This window comes from Hyperoodon ampullatus (assembly GCF_949752795.1).
Source record: "Hyperoodon ampullatus genome assembly, chromosome: 14".
NCBI classification, from domain to species: Eukaryota; Metazoa; Chordata; class Mammalia; order Artiodactyla; family Ziphiidae; genus Hyperoodon; species Hyperoodon ampullatus.
The window spans coordinates 12,657,397-12,674,188 of record NC_136927.1 but is presented as its reverse complement, the minus strand read 5'-3'; the positions used below and the strand labels follow the sequence as shown (position 1 = coordinate 12,674,188).

The window sequence follows — 16,792 nt, the reverse complement described above, 5'->3', positions numbered from 1 at the left end:
TGTATATGTCCTTCTGGAGGCTTTTTGCCTTTTTATGTTTTGTCTTTTCCCACAGTTCAACTGCCTGTTTAGGCCAAGGAAGAACTTAGTCTTAACTGTGTTTTCATCATTAACTGTGATTCCTGGAAAATAAGTGAGTCACTCAGCTGAAGGGAGTGACTGAAGTGGAAAAGAAGAGCTTTATTCAAGTTCTGCAGCGGTTGGTTAATGAAGTAATAACTGTGTCTTTCATGGTACCTTTAAGGTGCATGGGGGTCGAGGGGGAGAAGGAAGGACAAATTACAGTTGGAAAAATTCCAGAAATCATTTTGCATTGCTAGGTAATAAATAATAAGGTTGATACACTCAAGGAAAAAAAATGCAATTTTGATGTTTATATTACACGAATCCTTAGCTTATGCCAACAGATGAAACTGTTGAATAAAACTTATCACTGCATTTACCTTGAAAGATTTTATCTAGTTTTATAATTTTTTTTATTAGCTTCTGCTTTATAACAAAGTGAATCAGTTATACATATACATCTGTTCCCATATCCCTTCCTTCTTGCGTCTCCCTCCCTCCCACCCTCCCTATCCCACGCCTGCAGGCAGTCACAAAGCACCCAGCTGATCTCCCGGTGCTATGCGGCTGCTTCCCACTAGCTATCTACCTTAAGTTTGGTAGTGTATATGTGTCCATGGCTCTCTCTCACTTTGTCACAGCTTACCCTTCCCCCTCTCCATATCCTCAAGTCCATTCTCAAGTAGATCTGTGTCTTTATTCCTGTTTTACCCCTAGGTTCTTCATGACATTTTTTTTTCTTAAATTCCATATATATGTGTTAGTAAACGGTTTTTGTCTTTCGCTTTCTGACTTACTTCACTCTGTATGACAGACTCTAGGTCTATCCACCTCATTACAAATAGCTCAATTTTGTTTCTTTTTATGGCTGAGTAATATTCCATTGTATATATGTGCCACATCTTCTTTATCCATTCATCCAATGATGGACACTTAGGTTGTTTCCAGCTCCGGGCTATGATGAATGGAGCTGCAGTGAAAATTTTGGTACATGTCTCTTTTTGAATTATGGTTTTCTCAGGGTATATGCTTAGTAGTGGGATTGCTGGGTCATATGGTAGTTCTATTTGTAGTTTTTTAAGGAACCTCTATACTGTTCTCCATAGTGGCTGCACCAATTCACATTCCCACCAGCAGTGCAAGAGTGTTCCCTTTTCTCCACACCCTCTCCAGCATTTATTGTTTCTAGATTTCTTGATGATGGCCATTCTGACTGGTGTGAGATGATATCTCATTGTAGTTTTGATTTGCATTTCTCTAATGATTAATGATGTTGAGCATTCTTTCATGTGCTTGTTGGCAGTCTGTATATCTTCTTTGGAGAAATGTCTATTTAGGTCTTCTGCCCATTTTTGGATTGGGTTGTTTGTTTTTTTGGCTCTTGAGCTGCATGAGCTGCTTATAAATTTTGGATATTAATCCCTTGTCAGTTGCTTCATTTGCAAATATTTTCTCCCATTCTGAGGGTTGTCTTTTGGTCTTGTTTATGGTTTCCTTTGCTGTGCAAAAGCTTTTAAGTTTCATTAGGTCCCATTTGTTTATTTTTGTTTTTATTTCCATTTCTCTAGGAGGTGGGTCCAAAAGGATCTTGCTGTGATTTATGTCATAGAGTGTTCTGCCTATGTTTTCCTCTAAGAGTTTGATAGTTTCTGGCCTTACATTTAGGTCTTTAATCCATTTTGAGCTTATTTTTGTGTGTGGTGTTAGGGAGTGATCTAATCTCATACTTTTACATGTCCCTGTCCAGTTTTCCCAGCACCACTTATTGAAGAGGCTGTCCTTTCTCCACTGTACATTCCTGCCTCCTTTATCAAAGATAAGGTGACCATATGTGCATGGGTTTATCTCTGGGCTTTCTATCCTATTCCATTGATCTATCTTTCTGTTTTTGTGCCAGTACCATACTGTCTTGATTACTATAGCTTTGTAGTATAGTCTGAAGTCAGGGAGCGTGATTCCTCCAGCTCTGTTTTTCGTTCTCAAGATTGCTTTGGCTATTCGGGGTCTTTTGTTTTTCCAAACAAATTTTGAAATTTTTTGTTCTAGTTCTGTGAAAAATGCCAGTGGTAGTTTGATAGGGATTGCACTGAATCTGTAGATTGCTTTGGGTAGTAGAGTCATTTTCACAATATTGATTCTTCCAATCCAGGAGCATGGTATATCTCTCCATCTATTTGTATCATCTTTAATTTCTTTCATCAGTGTCTTATAATTTTCTGCATACAGGTCTTTTGTCTCCTTAGGTAGGTTTATTCCTAGATATTTTATTCTTTTTGTTGCAATGGTAAATGGGAGTGTTTTCTTGATTTCACTTTCAGATTTTTCATCATTAGAGTACAGGAATGCCAGAGATTTCTGTGCATTAATTTTGTATCCTGCTACTTTACCAAATTCATTGATTAGCTCTAGTAGTTTTCTGATAGCATCTTTAGGATTCTCTATGTAGAGTATCATGTCATCTGCAAACAGTGACAGCTTTACTTCTTCTTTTCCGATTTGGATTCCTTTTATTTCCTTTTCTTCTCTGATTGCTGTGGCTAAAACTTCCAAAACTAGGTTGAATAAGAGTGGTGAGAGTGGGCAGCCTTGTCTTGTTCCTGATCTTAGTGGAAATGCTTTTAGTTTTTCACCATTGAGGACGATGTTGGCTGTGGGTGTGTCATATATGGCCTTTATTATGTTGAGGAAAGTTCCCTCTATGCCTACTTTCTGCAGGCATTTTATTGTAAATGGGTGTTGAATTTTGTCGAAAGCTTTCTCTGCATCTATTGAGATGATCACATGGTTGTTTTCCTTCAGTTGGTTAATATGGTGTATCACGTTCATTGATTTGCATATATTGAAGAATCCTTGCATTCCTGGAATAAACCCCACTTGATCATGGTGTATGATCCTTTTAATGTGCTGTTGGATTCTGTTTGCTAGTATTTTGTTGAGCATTTTTGCATCTATGTTCATCAGTGATATTGGCCTGTAGTTTTCTTTCTTTGTGACATCCTTGCCTGGTTTTGGTATCAAGGTGATGGTGGCCTCGTAGAATGAGTTTGGGAGTGTTCCTCCCTCTGCTATATTTTGAAAGAGCTTGAGAAGGATAGGTGTTAGCTCTTCTCTAAATGTTTGATAGAATTCGCCTGTGAAGCCATCTGGTCCTGGGCTTTTGTTTGTTGGAAGATTTTTAATCACAGTTTCAATTTCATTGCTTGTGATTGGTCTATTCATATTTTCTATTTCTTCCTGATTCAGTCTTGGCAGCTTGTGCATTTCTATGAATTTGTCCATTTCTTCCAGGTTGTCCATTTTATTAGCATAGAGTTGCTTGTAGTAATCTCTCATGATCTTTTGTATTTCTGCAGTGTCAGTTGTTACTTCTCCTTTTTCATTTCTAATTCTATTGATTTGAGTCTTCTCCCTTTTTTCCTTGATGAGTCTGTCTAATGGTTTATCAATTTTGTTTATCTTCTCAAAGAACCAGCTTTTAGTTTTATTGATCTTTGCTATTGTTTTCTTCATTTCTTTTTCATTTATTTCTGATCAGGTCTTTATGATTTCTTTCCTTCTGCTAACTTTGGGGGTTTTTTGTTCTTCTTTCTCTAATTACTTTAGGTGCAGGGTCAGGTTGTTTACTTGAGGTGTTTCCTGTTTCTTAAGGTGGGATTGTATTGCTATAAACTTCCCCCTTAGAACTGCTTTTGCTGCATCCCATAGGTTTTGGGTCGTCATGTCTCCATTGTCATTTGTTTCTAGGTATTTTTTTTATTTCTCCTTTGATTTCTTCAGTGATCACTTCGTTATTAAGTAATTTATTGTTTAGAATCCATGTGTTTGTATTTTTTACAGCTCTTTTCCTGTAATTGATATCTAGTCTCATAGCATTGTGGTCTGAAATGATAGTTGGTACAATTTCAATTTTCTTAAATTTACCAAGGCTTGATTTGTGACCCAAGATATGATCTATCCTGGAGAATGTTCCATTCGCACTTGAGAAAAAATGATTTTATCTATTGATAGAATTAAGCTGGGGGAATGTTTCTGTGATGCCGCAAGCTCACTGAATAACAGTGTAGGAGGGAAACATACTCAGTGCCAGCCATGGAGAAGTGATAAGTTGGATGTTTAAAATGTGCCTCTCAGAGACACTCTCTATTAATAATATGATGAAGCACTCTTACTTAGGCCATAATAAATCAGAGCATATATGCTGAAAGCAGAAGCTCAGGGCCTATTCTGGTTTCAGCAATGATATGGATATTCCAAAAGGAAAAAGTAATCACTGAAATAAGCAGTAATATTTTCTGGGCAATTGCCTAGTATATATTTCCTACTCACAATAGAGTAAGAAGCAAAAAATTACCCTACACTGCCAAGAAATGCTATTTTTCTCCCTTGCTGGCATGTGTCAAAAACAAAAATCTGGCTTTACAACCAAAGTGGAAGAATTGAAAACTCGCTTCAAGGCTGAGGTCCTATTTTTCAGTTCTCATCCTAAATAGTGTATTATTGAATAAATAAAGAATAGCTTGAAGAAAAGCAGGAACCAAAATGGAAACTCTGAAAACAAACCTTTAACAATGAAATAATTGTTAGGTCTGAAATGTCTCTTTGTGTAGTGGTTGAATTGAGTAATCACGATACAGATATTTTGTAAGGTGTGCATCTATTACTGGAAGAACCGAGGTTGCCCAGTGAGCCATGGCGTCCATGTTTGATGAACAAATTGTCTTCATTGGAAGGCTTTGGAGCAAAGGTTCCTGGGAGAGGAAAGATATCTAATGCCTGGCATGCATTTGTGGTTTTCCATTTTCAGGGGAAGTAATTGTCTCGAAATGAAGAAAGAAACAGAAATTAAAATTCAGACGCTGACATCAGATCACAAATCTAAGGTAAGAAAATGCCTGTTTTTACAGAAGCAACTACGGAAGATACTGTGTAAGTTTTTAGAAGCTGCACCCAGTTTAAATCAGAAATAACAGTAGCCTGGGGCTGGTCTGGGCTCACTGGCTTGGAGAAGAGCCATTTCATGGAACACCTTTTCCTTAATTTGTAAACATATGCTCACAATATCTATGTTGTCTGCTTCAGAGGCATCAAGGGAAATAATAAATGGACTAAAAGGAAATAGTGTATAAAATACAGAATATGATTCCCTATAGAAGTAACATTGATCATAGAACAGAAAACCACCCACCTTGAGGGTTCAGTAGCTCTTTGATACTTATTCCGTCCTAACTTTGCTATGGAAGTTTGGGATGGGAAAAAATCCAGAGCTGAGATTCTAGGAGATGAGCCTAATTACTTGGATTCCCCCAAAGACAAAAGAAAATAGTTTAGGGGACATTAATTAAGATTATGGACATTTTGAAGAGCTGAGCACCAAGGTGCCGTCAAGAACATAAATAATTATAATAATTATAAAAGAAAAGAAACTGTGAAAGAAAGTTTCCAACTATAGATTTTGGTCAAACCAGCCAGCCTCCATATGTCTACATGCAGCACTGTCATCCAGCCAGCGACCCTGCCACACACCTGGGCCAGCCAGGCATCCAAGCCGAAGTTCTCTTTGGTGCTGTGTATTTTGTGTCCACTCTGCCATGCAGTCTGTAGAGGCAGTAAGCTGTGTATCTTTGAGAGTTGTTCCCCACTCTCTCTTTCTCTCTTCTTAACTGGAATATTTGAGAATTAACAACTATGCAACATGCCATGATTTTTAAATGCTTTGCATAAATAGGAAAGCAGAAACATTGGCCACCGTATCAATTTGCTTTTGCTGCATGAAACAACATGCCAAAATTTAGTGACGTAAGACAATTACCATGTATTAGCTCACAATTCAGTGGGTTAGAATTTGGGCTATACTCCACTGGACAGTTCTACTGATTTTGGCTGGGCTCGTGTGTGTCAACAGTCACCTGAGATTGATGGCCTCACTCAGCTCTCTGATGGGTAGCTGACTGCTGGTTGTTTTTTCCTACATGACCTCTCATCCTCCAGCAGGCTAGCACAGGCTTTACCACAGGTTAGCCTCAGGGTTCCAGGCATAGAAAAAGGATAAGTACTTTCCAAGCTTCTGCTTGCATCACATTTGCTACTGTCTTGTGGCTAAAGCAAGTCACAGGTCAACCAGATTCAAGGAGGTGGAGAAAGAGACTCTAGCTATTGATGAGCTATAAAACCACAGTGTGAAGAATGTAGATACTCTTTGCAGGGGAAGACTTTCTACCCCAGTGTCTGTTAAAATGACACAATAAGTCATGATCCAGGAATAAGAGAACACACATCTCTCTATTCAGATCTGTGGCCTTGTGGAAGTGAAGCTAGAAAAATATGATATGATGAAGAGAATTCTGATAGAATTGGTAAAAGAGCCCAAAGCCCAGACAAACCAGAGTGTGGGCGAGTTAGGCAGTTGAAATAACGGGTCATGATTAAGTATTTAGAGCCAAAGTGATTGCTCTATTTTAATAAGCAATGACTTCCTGATTCCCACTGATTAGTACATATTTTTGCAGGTTATGTGGGTATCTACTGATTGACCAAGAAAACTGGTGGGAGGGATCTGAAATGCATGGCTAATATTGTGCTTTCAGTTCCTACCTGACCTGTGAGAATTCCAGGTGGCACCACCCCCTTTTCCCCACGCAGGTCAAGGATATCGTGGCACAGCACACAAAAGAGTGGTCAGACATGATCAACACCCACAGTGCAGAGGAGCAGGAGATCCGGGATCTGCACCTCAGCCAGCAGTGTGAGCTGCTCAAAAAGCTCCTGATCAACGCCCACGAGCAGCAGACCCAGCAGTTGAAACTGTCCCATGACAGGTGGGAGAGTTAGCTCCAGAAGAAACTCCCAATTTTTACAAAAGACTAGTTTTGTGTGGTGTGTGTGTGTGTGTGTGTGTGTATGCACCTGTCAAGGTAGTAAGGAAAATCAACTTGACATACAACATTGAGCTTTTACATATATCCTATTGTACAGTTGACGTGAGCAAGAGGAACTATAAGAAATGGCCTCTGCCATCAAAGGGCTTCCAAGCGTTGGCAAGATCTCACACTCCCATGACAAATTAAGTCACGTTACAAGTAGCGTATGATACATACTAAAAAGTGTCAAAGGCTCTACCGCCTCCAAGTGGTCCCAGATGCTTCACAGAATGATAGGACTGCAGGTGGCCTTTGAAAAATGATCTGGAGCCTCTTAGAAGAGAAGACATAGAAGGAGATAAAGACCAAGCAGTTGAGCTCCTAGAGGGATTGGTTCTGATCACTCAGAGGTACCTAAGGAAAGACCCTTGTTTCCATTGTCTGGACTTCTGTGAATTCTAGAAAAGCAGGCCTGATTAAGAAACAGCAAAAAGTATCTGTTTATTTTGGTCTCACCCCATTTCAGCCAATTGCATACTGCAGATGATGAGCTGGACTTTTTCCTAGGGCAGAAGAGTGTTTAGGTCAGTTATGTCTTTTTATCACAGCTTTGTTGCAGCTCGCCTGCACCTTCCCTAGTGCCAACTGTATGCCACAGTTATGGTCTGTTGAAACACACAAAAAAGTAGAAAACAGAAGGATTTTACAAACAAATCAAAAAAATCTTTTAAAATCTAACTGCATGAATTATCTAGGCACATTCTCAGATTTCCAACTTTATTTTGGAGTGATATACAGCCATAAGAACATGAAGTATTTTTGTCATAGTTTCTGATTCTCACATGAATCAACTAAATGAGGTATACTATCCTGAGTTTACTGTGGGCTAAGTTTCCAGACCCTATCCATTTTCAAGTATTCTATTTATTTGTATAGGATTAAAAGTTGTCTTTTTTTTCCCTTAGAAATGTTCTTGATTTAGTACACAGAATGGTCTGTTCATCATCCTCCCTTTGACCATTGCTACAATACCAGATTTTAGGTGTCCACCCTTATTCAAAGATACTTCAAAGAATAAGGTACTCTATTCTAATTTTTTTTTTGAAGTTGAATAAAGGGAAAAAATTAGCCCACAACAGCAGACATTGTCTTAAAAAAAAGTAAATGAATTCTTGCATGACACAGGAAGTCATTTGAAGGAACCATAACCTTATTACTAACTTACCTTAAAAAATAGATCGATGGCAGGGGTATTTTTCAAAAAAACAACAGCATCGAAGCTTTTTCTCAAGCATTCTATAGTTGTGTTTCTTTGTCACCATCACAGCTGTCGCTCTCGGTTAAAAAATCTTGCCTTCTTAATATTCAGCAGCATTATTTGGTTATAGATACGTGCTTGTTGAATGAAAGAAGAGATGGCCAATTTAATAACAAGTTATGAAAAATTTTGAGAGCCATTTTCTTGGGCCCAGGAGTTTCTATACATATTCCAGCCTCTGTGGTCCTAAGGTCTCTGACTGAAGAACTCTCTGTTTCAGCTTTGTCCATCCCTTTCCCTGAAGTACAAACACTACTTAAACAACCTCACTCCTTGGTCCCTCATTTCCAGGCAGTGCTTCAAGGAGATCACCACAGGTTCCTGGGAAGAGTCTTTGTTAATAATATTCATTTTAGTGTTCTAAATTGTGTGCTTTTCATGTACTCATCAATCTAAAGATATGAGTTTTTGTGGTACACACACGTATTCACACACACAGTGATCAGTCACCTGTAAACATCCTTTTCCCCCCTATTTCCTATGCTTATTTGAAACCATTTCATCCCCTTCCTTCCCCTGGGCTTTCAGAAAACAGGATGGTCACTTGTGAGTGTTAGAATATCCTTTCTCTTCCAAGCCATCTGATCCCAAAAAACATGGGGCAAAGCTGGAATATCCTTGTATTTTACTGACCATAAGTGGTTGTCCCTGTGCATTCTTTGATTACTCTCATGCTGTATTCACTATTTACTTTTTTAAAATTGTATATAGGTTGGTAAACATGATTGCCTGAGATATTTGTATATAACTTAGGATTTGTAGCTTTTATTATTCAGAATTCTTATGGCATGTTAATGACAGTGTCCTACTCTGGGCAGCTGAATATGATCATTGTGTGGTTAGGGTTAGCTTAGACACACATAATGTCACTTCTTCCCAGCCCACCACTGTTACTTCACAGTGACCCACTGCCCCCAGGGGAAGCATCCTCGTGGACGGGGGCTCCTGCCCTCCTTGACACAGAGTACAAAACAACTTGATGAGCACAATAGTGAAATAAACAGTGAACCTAGTTCCGTTGTTACATGTGGAATGTGTTTTCTGTTTACGTTTTCATTTTTTTTTACTAGAGTTAAATATCCATAACATGAAATTTACCATTTAACCATTTTTAAAATGTGTGGCATGAAGTATATTCACACTGTTGTGCAACCATCACCACCATCCATCTCCAGAACTTTTTCATCTTCCCCAGCTGAAGCTCTATACCCACTAAACACTAGCTCTCCACTCCCCTAATTTAGTTTTCTTCTTTCCAGTTTTACTGAGATGTAATTGACATACAGCACTGTATGGTTTCAGGTGTACAGCATAGTGTTTTTGTTTTACATACGTCATGAAATGATTACCACAGAAAGTTTAGTGAACATTCATCATCTCATATAGATATAAAAGAAAAGAAAAAGAAAAAAATATGTTTTCCTTGTGATGAGAACTCTTAGGGTTTACTCTCTTAACAACTTTCATATATAAAGTACAGCAGTGTTCATTATATTTATCATGTTGTACCTTACATCCCTAGGGCTTATTAATCTTATAACTGGAAGTTGGTACCTTTTAACCACCTTCCTCCAATTCCCCCTCCTCCCACCCCTGCCTCTGGTAACCAGAAATCTGATCTCTTTTTCTAGGAGTTTGGTTAGGTTTGTTTTTCGTTTTTTGAAGTATAATTGATCTACAACACTATGTTAGCTTCTATGTTAGTACACAACATAGTGATTCAATATTTCTATACATTACAAAATGATCACCACCTGTTTGTTTATTTTTAATACATAGGGAAAGCAAGGAAATGCGAGCACACCAGGCTAAGATTTCTATGGAAAATAGCAAAGCCATCAGCCAAGATAAATCTATCAAGAATAAAGCAGAACGGGAAAGGTGAGTCAGAACGCTCACTGCCGGAATATAACATTGACTTGAATACACAGGCTCGACAATATTTCTTTGTGTATACACACATTCACATTTGCGATATAAAAAAACCTGTGAGTTCTGGTTTAGAATCCTGCTATTATAACTGCTAGAAGATGTATTATTATTGCTGTAAAACATCTTCTGATTGTTTACTACCACTAGTAAAACAGATTTACATTCAATATATGTGTGCTAATTTACAAACAAAATTATATAAAATATGGCAAGATATCCTTCCCACATCCCATTGGGTCATCCTGTAAGCATCTCATCTGCTCAGGTGTTAAGCCCATTCTGAATGGACTTACAGTCTTTATAACAGCATGTAGGATAGTCTTCTTCCCTTGACTGGCCTTGTGCTGTCCTTGACACCAGGTGACATCTCAAACCACCACCACCCCCACACACACACACAGGTTTTCTGGTTCATCCTTGTCTTAGAATGGGTTTCTAGAAACAAAGACAGGAATTTGTGTGCATATGATTTACTGAGGAAAGGATCTTCAGCTAAGAGGAGAGGAGGAGCAGAAGGGGGCCAGGGCAGGCGCTAAGTAAGGATATGGTCTCGGCTAGAGTTCCTCTTCAGCCTGATCCCAACCTCTGGATTGTAAACTCTACCATGATCTGTCCCTTTGAACCACAGGTGTCTGGCTTTTGTACTTCTATGTTAATCAGTCATTGGCCACATAGAGTTGGGAGAAGGTCTGTGTGACCTTCAGAGAAGATCCCAGGTGCAAGCCTTTTAGCCAAAGCTGGTAAAGGGGATCTGGGAGGACATCAGTAGTCATAGTACCCAAGAGAGGGAGTTAACAGCACTTGATTCCCAGTAATCCCCAAAAGCATCTTCACCTGTGATGCTCATGGCTGCCCCGAAAGTCTCTAAGAACACAGATGCTGGCTGCTCCAGAACTGAGAGCTAGGTTCACACAGCAGTGGTCAAGCACAGCAGGATTGCATCTCTTGGAGAAATAGACTTGGATAGAATGTGGCTGCCGGCTGAGTTCACCACCCACACAAAGGCTGTGTTTTATGCTCAACAAAATTCAGAGCAAAGTGAAGATTAGTTTTGGGAGTTAAAACATGAGCATGAAGTTTAGGGCTTTACGTCATTCAGCTGTTGACCATAGGCTGAGCTGTTAGGAAACTTTGCAACTACAAGCAAAGTACCCCTGTTTCAATTCCACTGTCTACACAGTCTTTTGTGGATGCTTAGTTGATACCTGATGTTTCCTCCTTGTCTTGAACACAGCAGTAACTGCTGTCCAACTACCTCAATATTGTTGATTTTTAAAACGCATCTCATTTATTAATCATAATTAAAGTTAAACTTGAAATAGGACAAAATATAAAGCATAATACCATCCAGTGCATTTTTATGCTGAAGCTTTGTTGGATTAAATATGGTTTGGAATTAACTGGCCAGCAATAGGATTTGGAATTCCACAGTAATTTGACCTGGAAATGAATTGCCTTTTCAACACTTTGGCCAAGAAATTTCCCAGTAAACATGGAGTGTCATTTGTGTCTCTCTAGGGAGATTATTACTCAATTTAATCAATGCTCATTTACACCATCATTTTGTGGTAGTTATCTGGTTCTTGTTTATTTGAACAGAGTGCCACCCTCTGGACGTTATTCTCAGACAAAGATCTTTGCTTAATGGCCTTGTGTACATGGAAATGACATTGTCCACTTTAGCTGAAAAACACAAAATATTCATGCCATGATAAAACCTCGTTAAACTGTTTTAGACTGTCCAAACTGAACTATAAAATTCAACATGATAAATGTTCTAATTATTAAATAGCTCTTTATCATACTTTTTCAATTATGTTGCAAAATGGACTTTAACCCAGTTGAGATCAAGTTATCTTAAATTATGAGTTACTGATAACTTAACCAGGAAAGTTTTTTTATTTAATTTCCTTATTTTGACTTATTATACTTATTTATTATAACTCAGTATCCAGTGGTTAGGTGACTCTCAAACATCTACAAATGGCTGGTCTCTTAAAAAATAATTTCTCTATGCCAAATGGTCACCTTTTTAAACACATGCTGTGTGTATCCACCTTATCAAACTACTGAGAAATAAAATTAAAAATTTATAATTAGAGAGCTAAGAAAGACATACAGAAGCTGAAAAATACTTCTATTCTTGGGTCAAAGAAGACAATTCAACATAAATGACATGATATTTATAACTGAATGACAACATAAACACTGTTGATCAATTTGTCAGAGTTAGCTGAAGTACACAGGAAGAGAAATAATCAACAAAATAAAGAGGCAACCTACCAAATGCGTGAAAATATTTGCAAACATATATCAGGTAAGGGATTAATATCCAAAATATATAAGTAAATCAACAAATCAATAGCAAAAAATAATTGATTAAAATAATTAAATTAAATTAATTAAATTAATTAAAAATCATATAATCTGATTTTAAAAGTGGGCAGAGGACCTGAATAGACATTTTTCTAAAGAAGACATGCAAATGACCAACAGTATATGAAAAGATGCTCAACACTACGAATCGTCAGGGAATGCAAATCAAAACCACAATAAGATATCACCTCACATCCGTTAGAATGACAGTTATCAAAAAGACAATAGATAATAAGTGTTGGCAAGGATGTGGAGAAAAGGGAACCCTTGTGTACTCTTGGTGGGATTGTAAATTGGTGGTGCAGCCACTATGGAGAACAGTATGGAGGAGGTTCCTCAAAAAATTAGAAATAGAACTACCATATGATCCAGCAATTCCATTTTTGGATATATATCTGAAGGAAATGAAAACACTATCTAGAAGAGATGCCTACATCCCCATGTTCATCACAGTATTATTTGTAATAGCCAAGACATGGAAACAACCTAAGTGTCTATGAACAGATGAATGGTTAAAGAAAATTTGAGATGTCTATTCAATGAAATATTATTTAGCCATAAAAAGAAGGAAATCCTGCCATTTGGGACAACATGGATGAACTTTGAAAACATTATCCTAAGTGAACAAAATCATACAGAGAAAAATACTATATATTTGGGGAGTCTATAAAAAAAGCCAAATTCATAGAAACAGGGTGGAATGGTGATTACCAGGGGTGATGGTAGGGGAGTCAATGGGGAGCCGTTGATTAAAAGATACAAACTTGCAATTATAAGATTAATAAGTTTTAGGCATCTAATTTCAGCATGGTGACTGTAGCTCACACTGTATATTACTTGAAAGTTGCTAAGAGAGTAGATCTTTTTTTTAAAATCTTTATTGGAGTATAATTGCTTTACATTGTTGTGTTAGTTGCTGCTGTATAACAAAGTGAATTAGCTACACGTATATACCTATATCCCCTCCCTCTTGCACGTATATCCCCTCCCTCTTGCGTCTCCCTCCCACCCTCCCTATCCCACCCCTCTAGGTGGTCACAAAGCACCAAGCTGATCTCCCTGTGCTCTGCAGCTGCTTCCCCCTAGCTATCTGTTTTACAGTTGATAGTGTATACATGTCAGTGCTACTCTCTCACTTCATCCCAGCTTACCCTTCCCCCTCCCCGTGTCCTCAAGTCCATTCTCTATGTCTGCATCTTTATTCCTTTCCTGCCCCTAGATCTTAAAGTGATATTTACAGTGAAAATTATAGCCTAGATGCATATTTTTTAAAGAAATGAAAATTAATAAGTAAATGCTCAAAGAGGACATAAAATTAGAAAAATAAACTGAACCCAAAGATGTCAGATGGGAAGAAATAAAAACTTAAGAAGCAATGGAACAAAAAGCAATGGAAGTAAAAAAGTGAAAAAGCAAAAGCGAAAGCTTGTTATTTGAAAAAAAAAAAAAATCAGTGAACCTCCAGCAAGACTGATAAAAAAGAAAGAGATACCACAAATTAGTAATATTGGAGATGAAAAGGGAAATATCTACAAATACAGTAAATATTTTTGAAAACCAAGACTACTATAAACAATACTACTAATGAATTTGAAAACCTAGATGGAATGGACAATTGCTTAGAAAAACTAAAATATCCAAAGCTGACTGTAAAAGAAAGAGAAGACCTGAATAGACCTATAACTATTATAGAAATTCAATCAATTATACATCTATTTAGTCATGAAAAACGCTCCACCTCACCAATAATCAGGGGAAATGTGAGTTAAAACGACAGCATGATGCCATTTCAAAAAACCAGCAATTGACAGAAAAGGAAATGTCTGATAGTAACAAGAGTAGGCAAAGATATGGAGAAAGGGTAACACCCAGACACCATGGGTGGGAGTGCAAACTGAGACAGGTACTTTGGAGTAAAGATGAAGAAGTTGTTCACTCCCTACCAACCTGCAAGTCTAGGTTTACACCCTGGAGAAACCTTTGCTCATACGCACAAGAAGATATGTCCTACACTTAATTTATTTAGCCAATAGATAGTGTGCCAAGCATTTCCGGACCCTATGCCCCAAACCATTGTGCATTTATGGGAGATAACCTACTTTCTATCAATGGCAAAATGAAAATACTGTAATCTACTCATAAACGGAAAAACCCATGCAGCAGATGAAAATAATGGAATTGTTTGAAACATAGCTATATCTCTTAATCATAAGGCTAAATTTTAAGTTAGAGAAAGAAACCCAGAATTTGTTAGCGTTTAGGTTAATTTGGAAACCATACAAAACAGTATATGTATAGTCCAGAAGCATCAGCATCACCTGGGAGCTTATTAGAAATGCAGAATCTCAGGTCCACCCCAGACCCACTGAATCAGACCCTCTGAGGGTGGGTTCAGAAATCTGTGTTTTTGATAGTATCTCCATGTGATTTGTGTGCATGTGAAAGTTTGAGAAACATTTGTGTATATTACATATGGATATATCCATATATAATAAAAAATATTAAAACACAGATAGGAAGGTCCACACCAAATTCAGAATAGTGGTTACCTCTGGAGAGAGAAAAAGGAGGGAAGTGGAGTGAGGAAGAATACAAAGGGGGGTTTATTTATATCTGCAATGCTTTATTTCCTTTAAAAATATGAAAGAAGCATGGTAAAACATAATTAATGTTGACTAATCTGAGTGATGGGTACACATGTTTTTTGTCTTTTTCTCTGTACATTGTACATTTCAAAATTCCTCAATAAAAATTAGGAAAAGGAAGTGATAATCCCATCCAAATAATTAAATGGAATATGACTCTTTCTTATTTAATATCATGTAATCCCAACCGACGTCATACCAACTGTTGTTTGTACCTGTTGCTTTTAGGCGGGTCAGGGAGTTAAACAGCAGCAACACTAAAAAGTTTCTGGAAGAAAGAAAGCGAGTAAGTATTTTATAATTTTCTTGACACTTTTCCTTTAAAAAGCTATAAACAGTAGCTCATGCTTAGAAATCAGACTACTAGCTAATTTGCTTAATTTGCTTTTTCTGTACGTTAAACATTCTCGCTTCTCTTCTCCACTCCCTGAAAGCTAAATTAATCTCTCACTAAAATCTTTAAGATAATTATTTGCTCCATTTTATACAGAAAATAAAGCCAGATTTTAATCGTGCACAAGTACTCTTTTGTTTTCTAAGATTTTGGCAGGAACTATCTTGCCAGTAAAAATTATGGGTTTAAACTCTCCCAATTTTCAGGCTATTTTTCTTCCTTCTTTTTAATATATTTTTATATCCATCACTTAAATTGCAAACTACCAACCTTCATCCATAAGTTTTAAGATTACAATCCAAAGTTGATCAGATGTTTTTGTTTGTTTGTTTGTTTTTGCAGCTCGCAATGAAGCAGTCCAAAGAAATGGACCAGTTGAAAAAAGTCCAGCTTGAGCACCTCGAATTCCTAGAGAAGCAGAATGAGCAGGTATTTCATCTAAAAAACATAAAATGTTGTAGGCAGCCAACCAGCTTCGGGAGGCAAATGCCTTGGGTCAGAGTCACCCTTCCGCTAAAACCCGTGGCCTGAGTAGTGGCACGGAAAGATGGCTAGAAAAATTTGGTGCCTACTGTACTTACCCCATTTCATCCACCAAGAACAGAAAGTATTCTTTTTTGAATTGGGAGAGGAATGTGGCTGTGGGGAGAAAAGAATCAAAAGTCATGTTTTGATTAGATTATGGGGATTCTAAGAAGGACATTACTTCTTAGAGGAGGAGGAGTACTTCTACTCCTCTTAGAGAGGAGGAGAAAACAGATTACAAATTGTTTCTTCATTTTCATGTAGAGTTTTATCACTTGTACCCCAGAGACAAGTGAGGTTATATTTAAAAACAAATGAGAGAGACCACCTACTTTCAACCTCAATCTAAAAATGAAGTTATAGAACCTTCTTAGGCCTTACAAGTGAAACCTAGAGGCATGAGCCACCATAACTCTACAAACCACTGGAAGTGAGTGGATACCATACTCTTGATGCTAAACGCTAAATATACACAAATAAAAATAAACACAAAAAATGTACACAAATAAAAACAGTTATCCAAAATCCAACTATTTAGCTATCAGGCATATACCAACACCAGAATAAATGTGTGTTTACCTCAAGCAGTACAGATAGATGGGCTATAGCCCATCGGCCATCCGCACTCTCATTTCAACTTGATGGAAATACCTCTAGCTTATGTGGCAAAATGACCCTCAGC

General features: G+C 37.6%; 1 protein-coding gene across 1 annotated transcript in view; it reads left to right on the top strand.

Annotated features, from left to right (window-relative positions):
* PLCB4 (phospholipase C beta 4) overlaps positions 1-16,792 on the top strand; it is a gene marked incomplete at its 3' end in the record, with an annotated part of 168,279 nt that overhangs the window by 146,648 nt on the left and 4,839 nt on the right. The window contains exons 32-36 of the mRNA XM_079718827.1: positions 4,868-4,943; positions 6,703-6,878; positions 10,018-10,119; positions 15,420-15,477; positions 15,928-16,014. Of these exons, the coding sequence (XP_079574953.1) occupies positions 4,868-4,943; positions 6,703-6,878; positions 10,018-10,119; positions 15,420-15,477; positions 15,928-16,014 (499 nt within the window). The remainder of the gene's footprint in view (positions 1-4,867; positions 4,944-6,702; positions 6,879-10,017; positions 10,120-15,419; positions 15,478-15,927; positions 16,015-16,792) is intronic.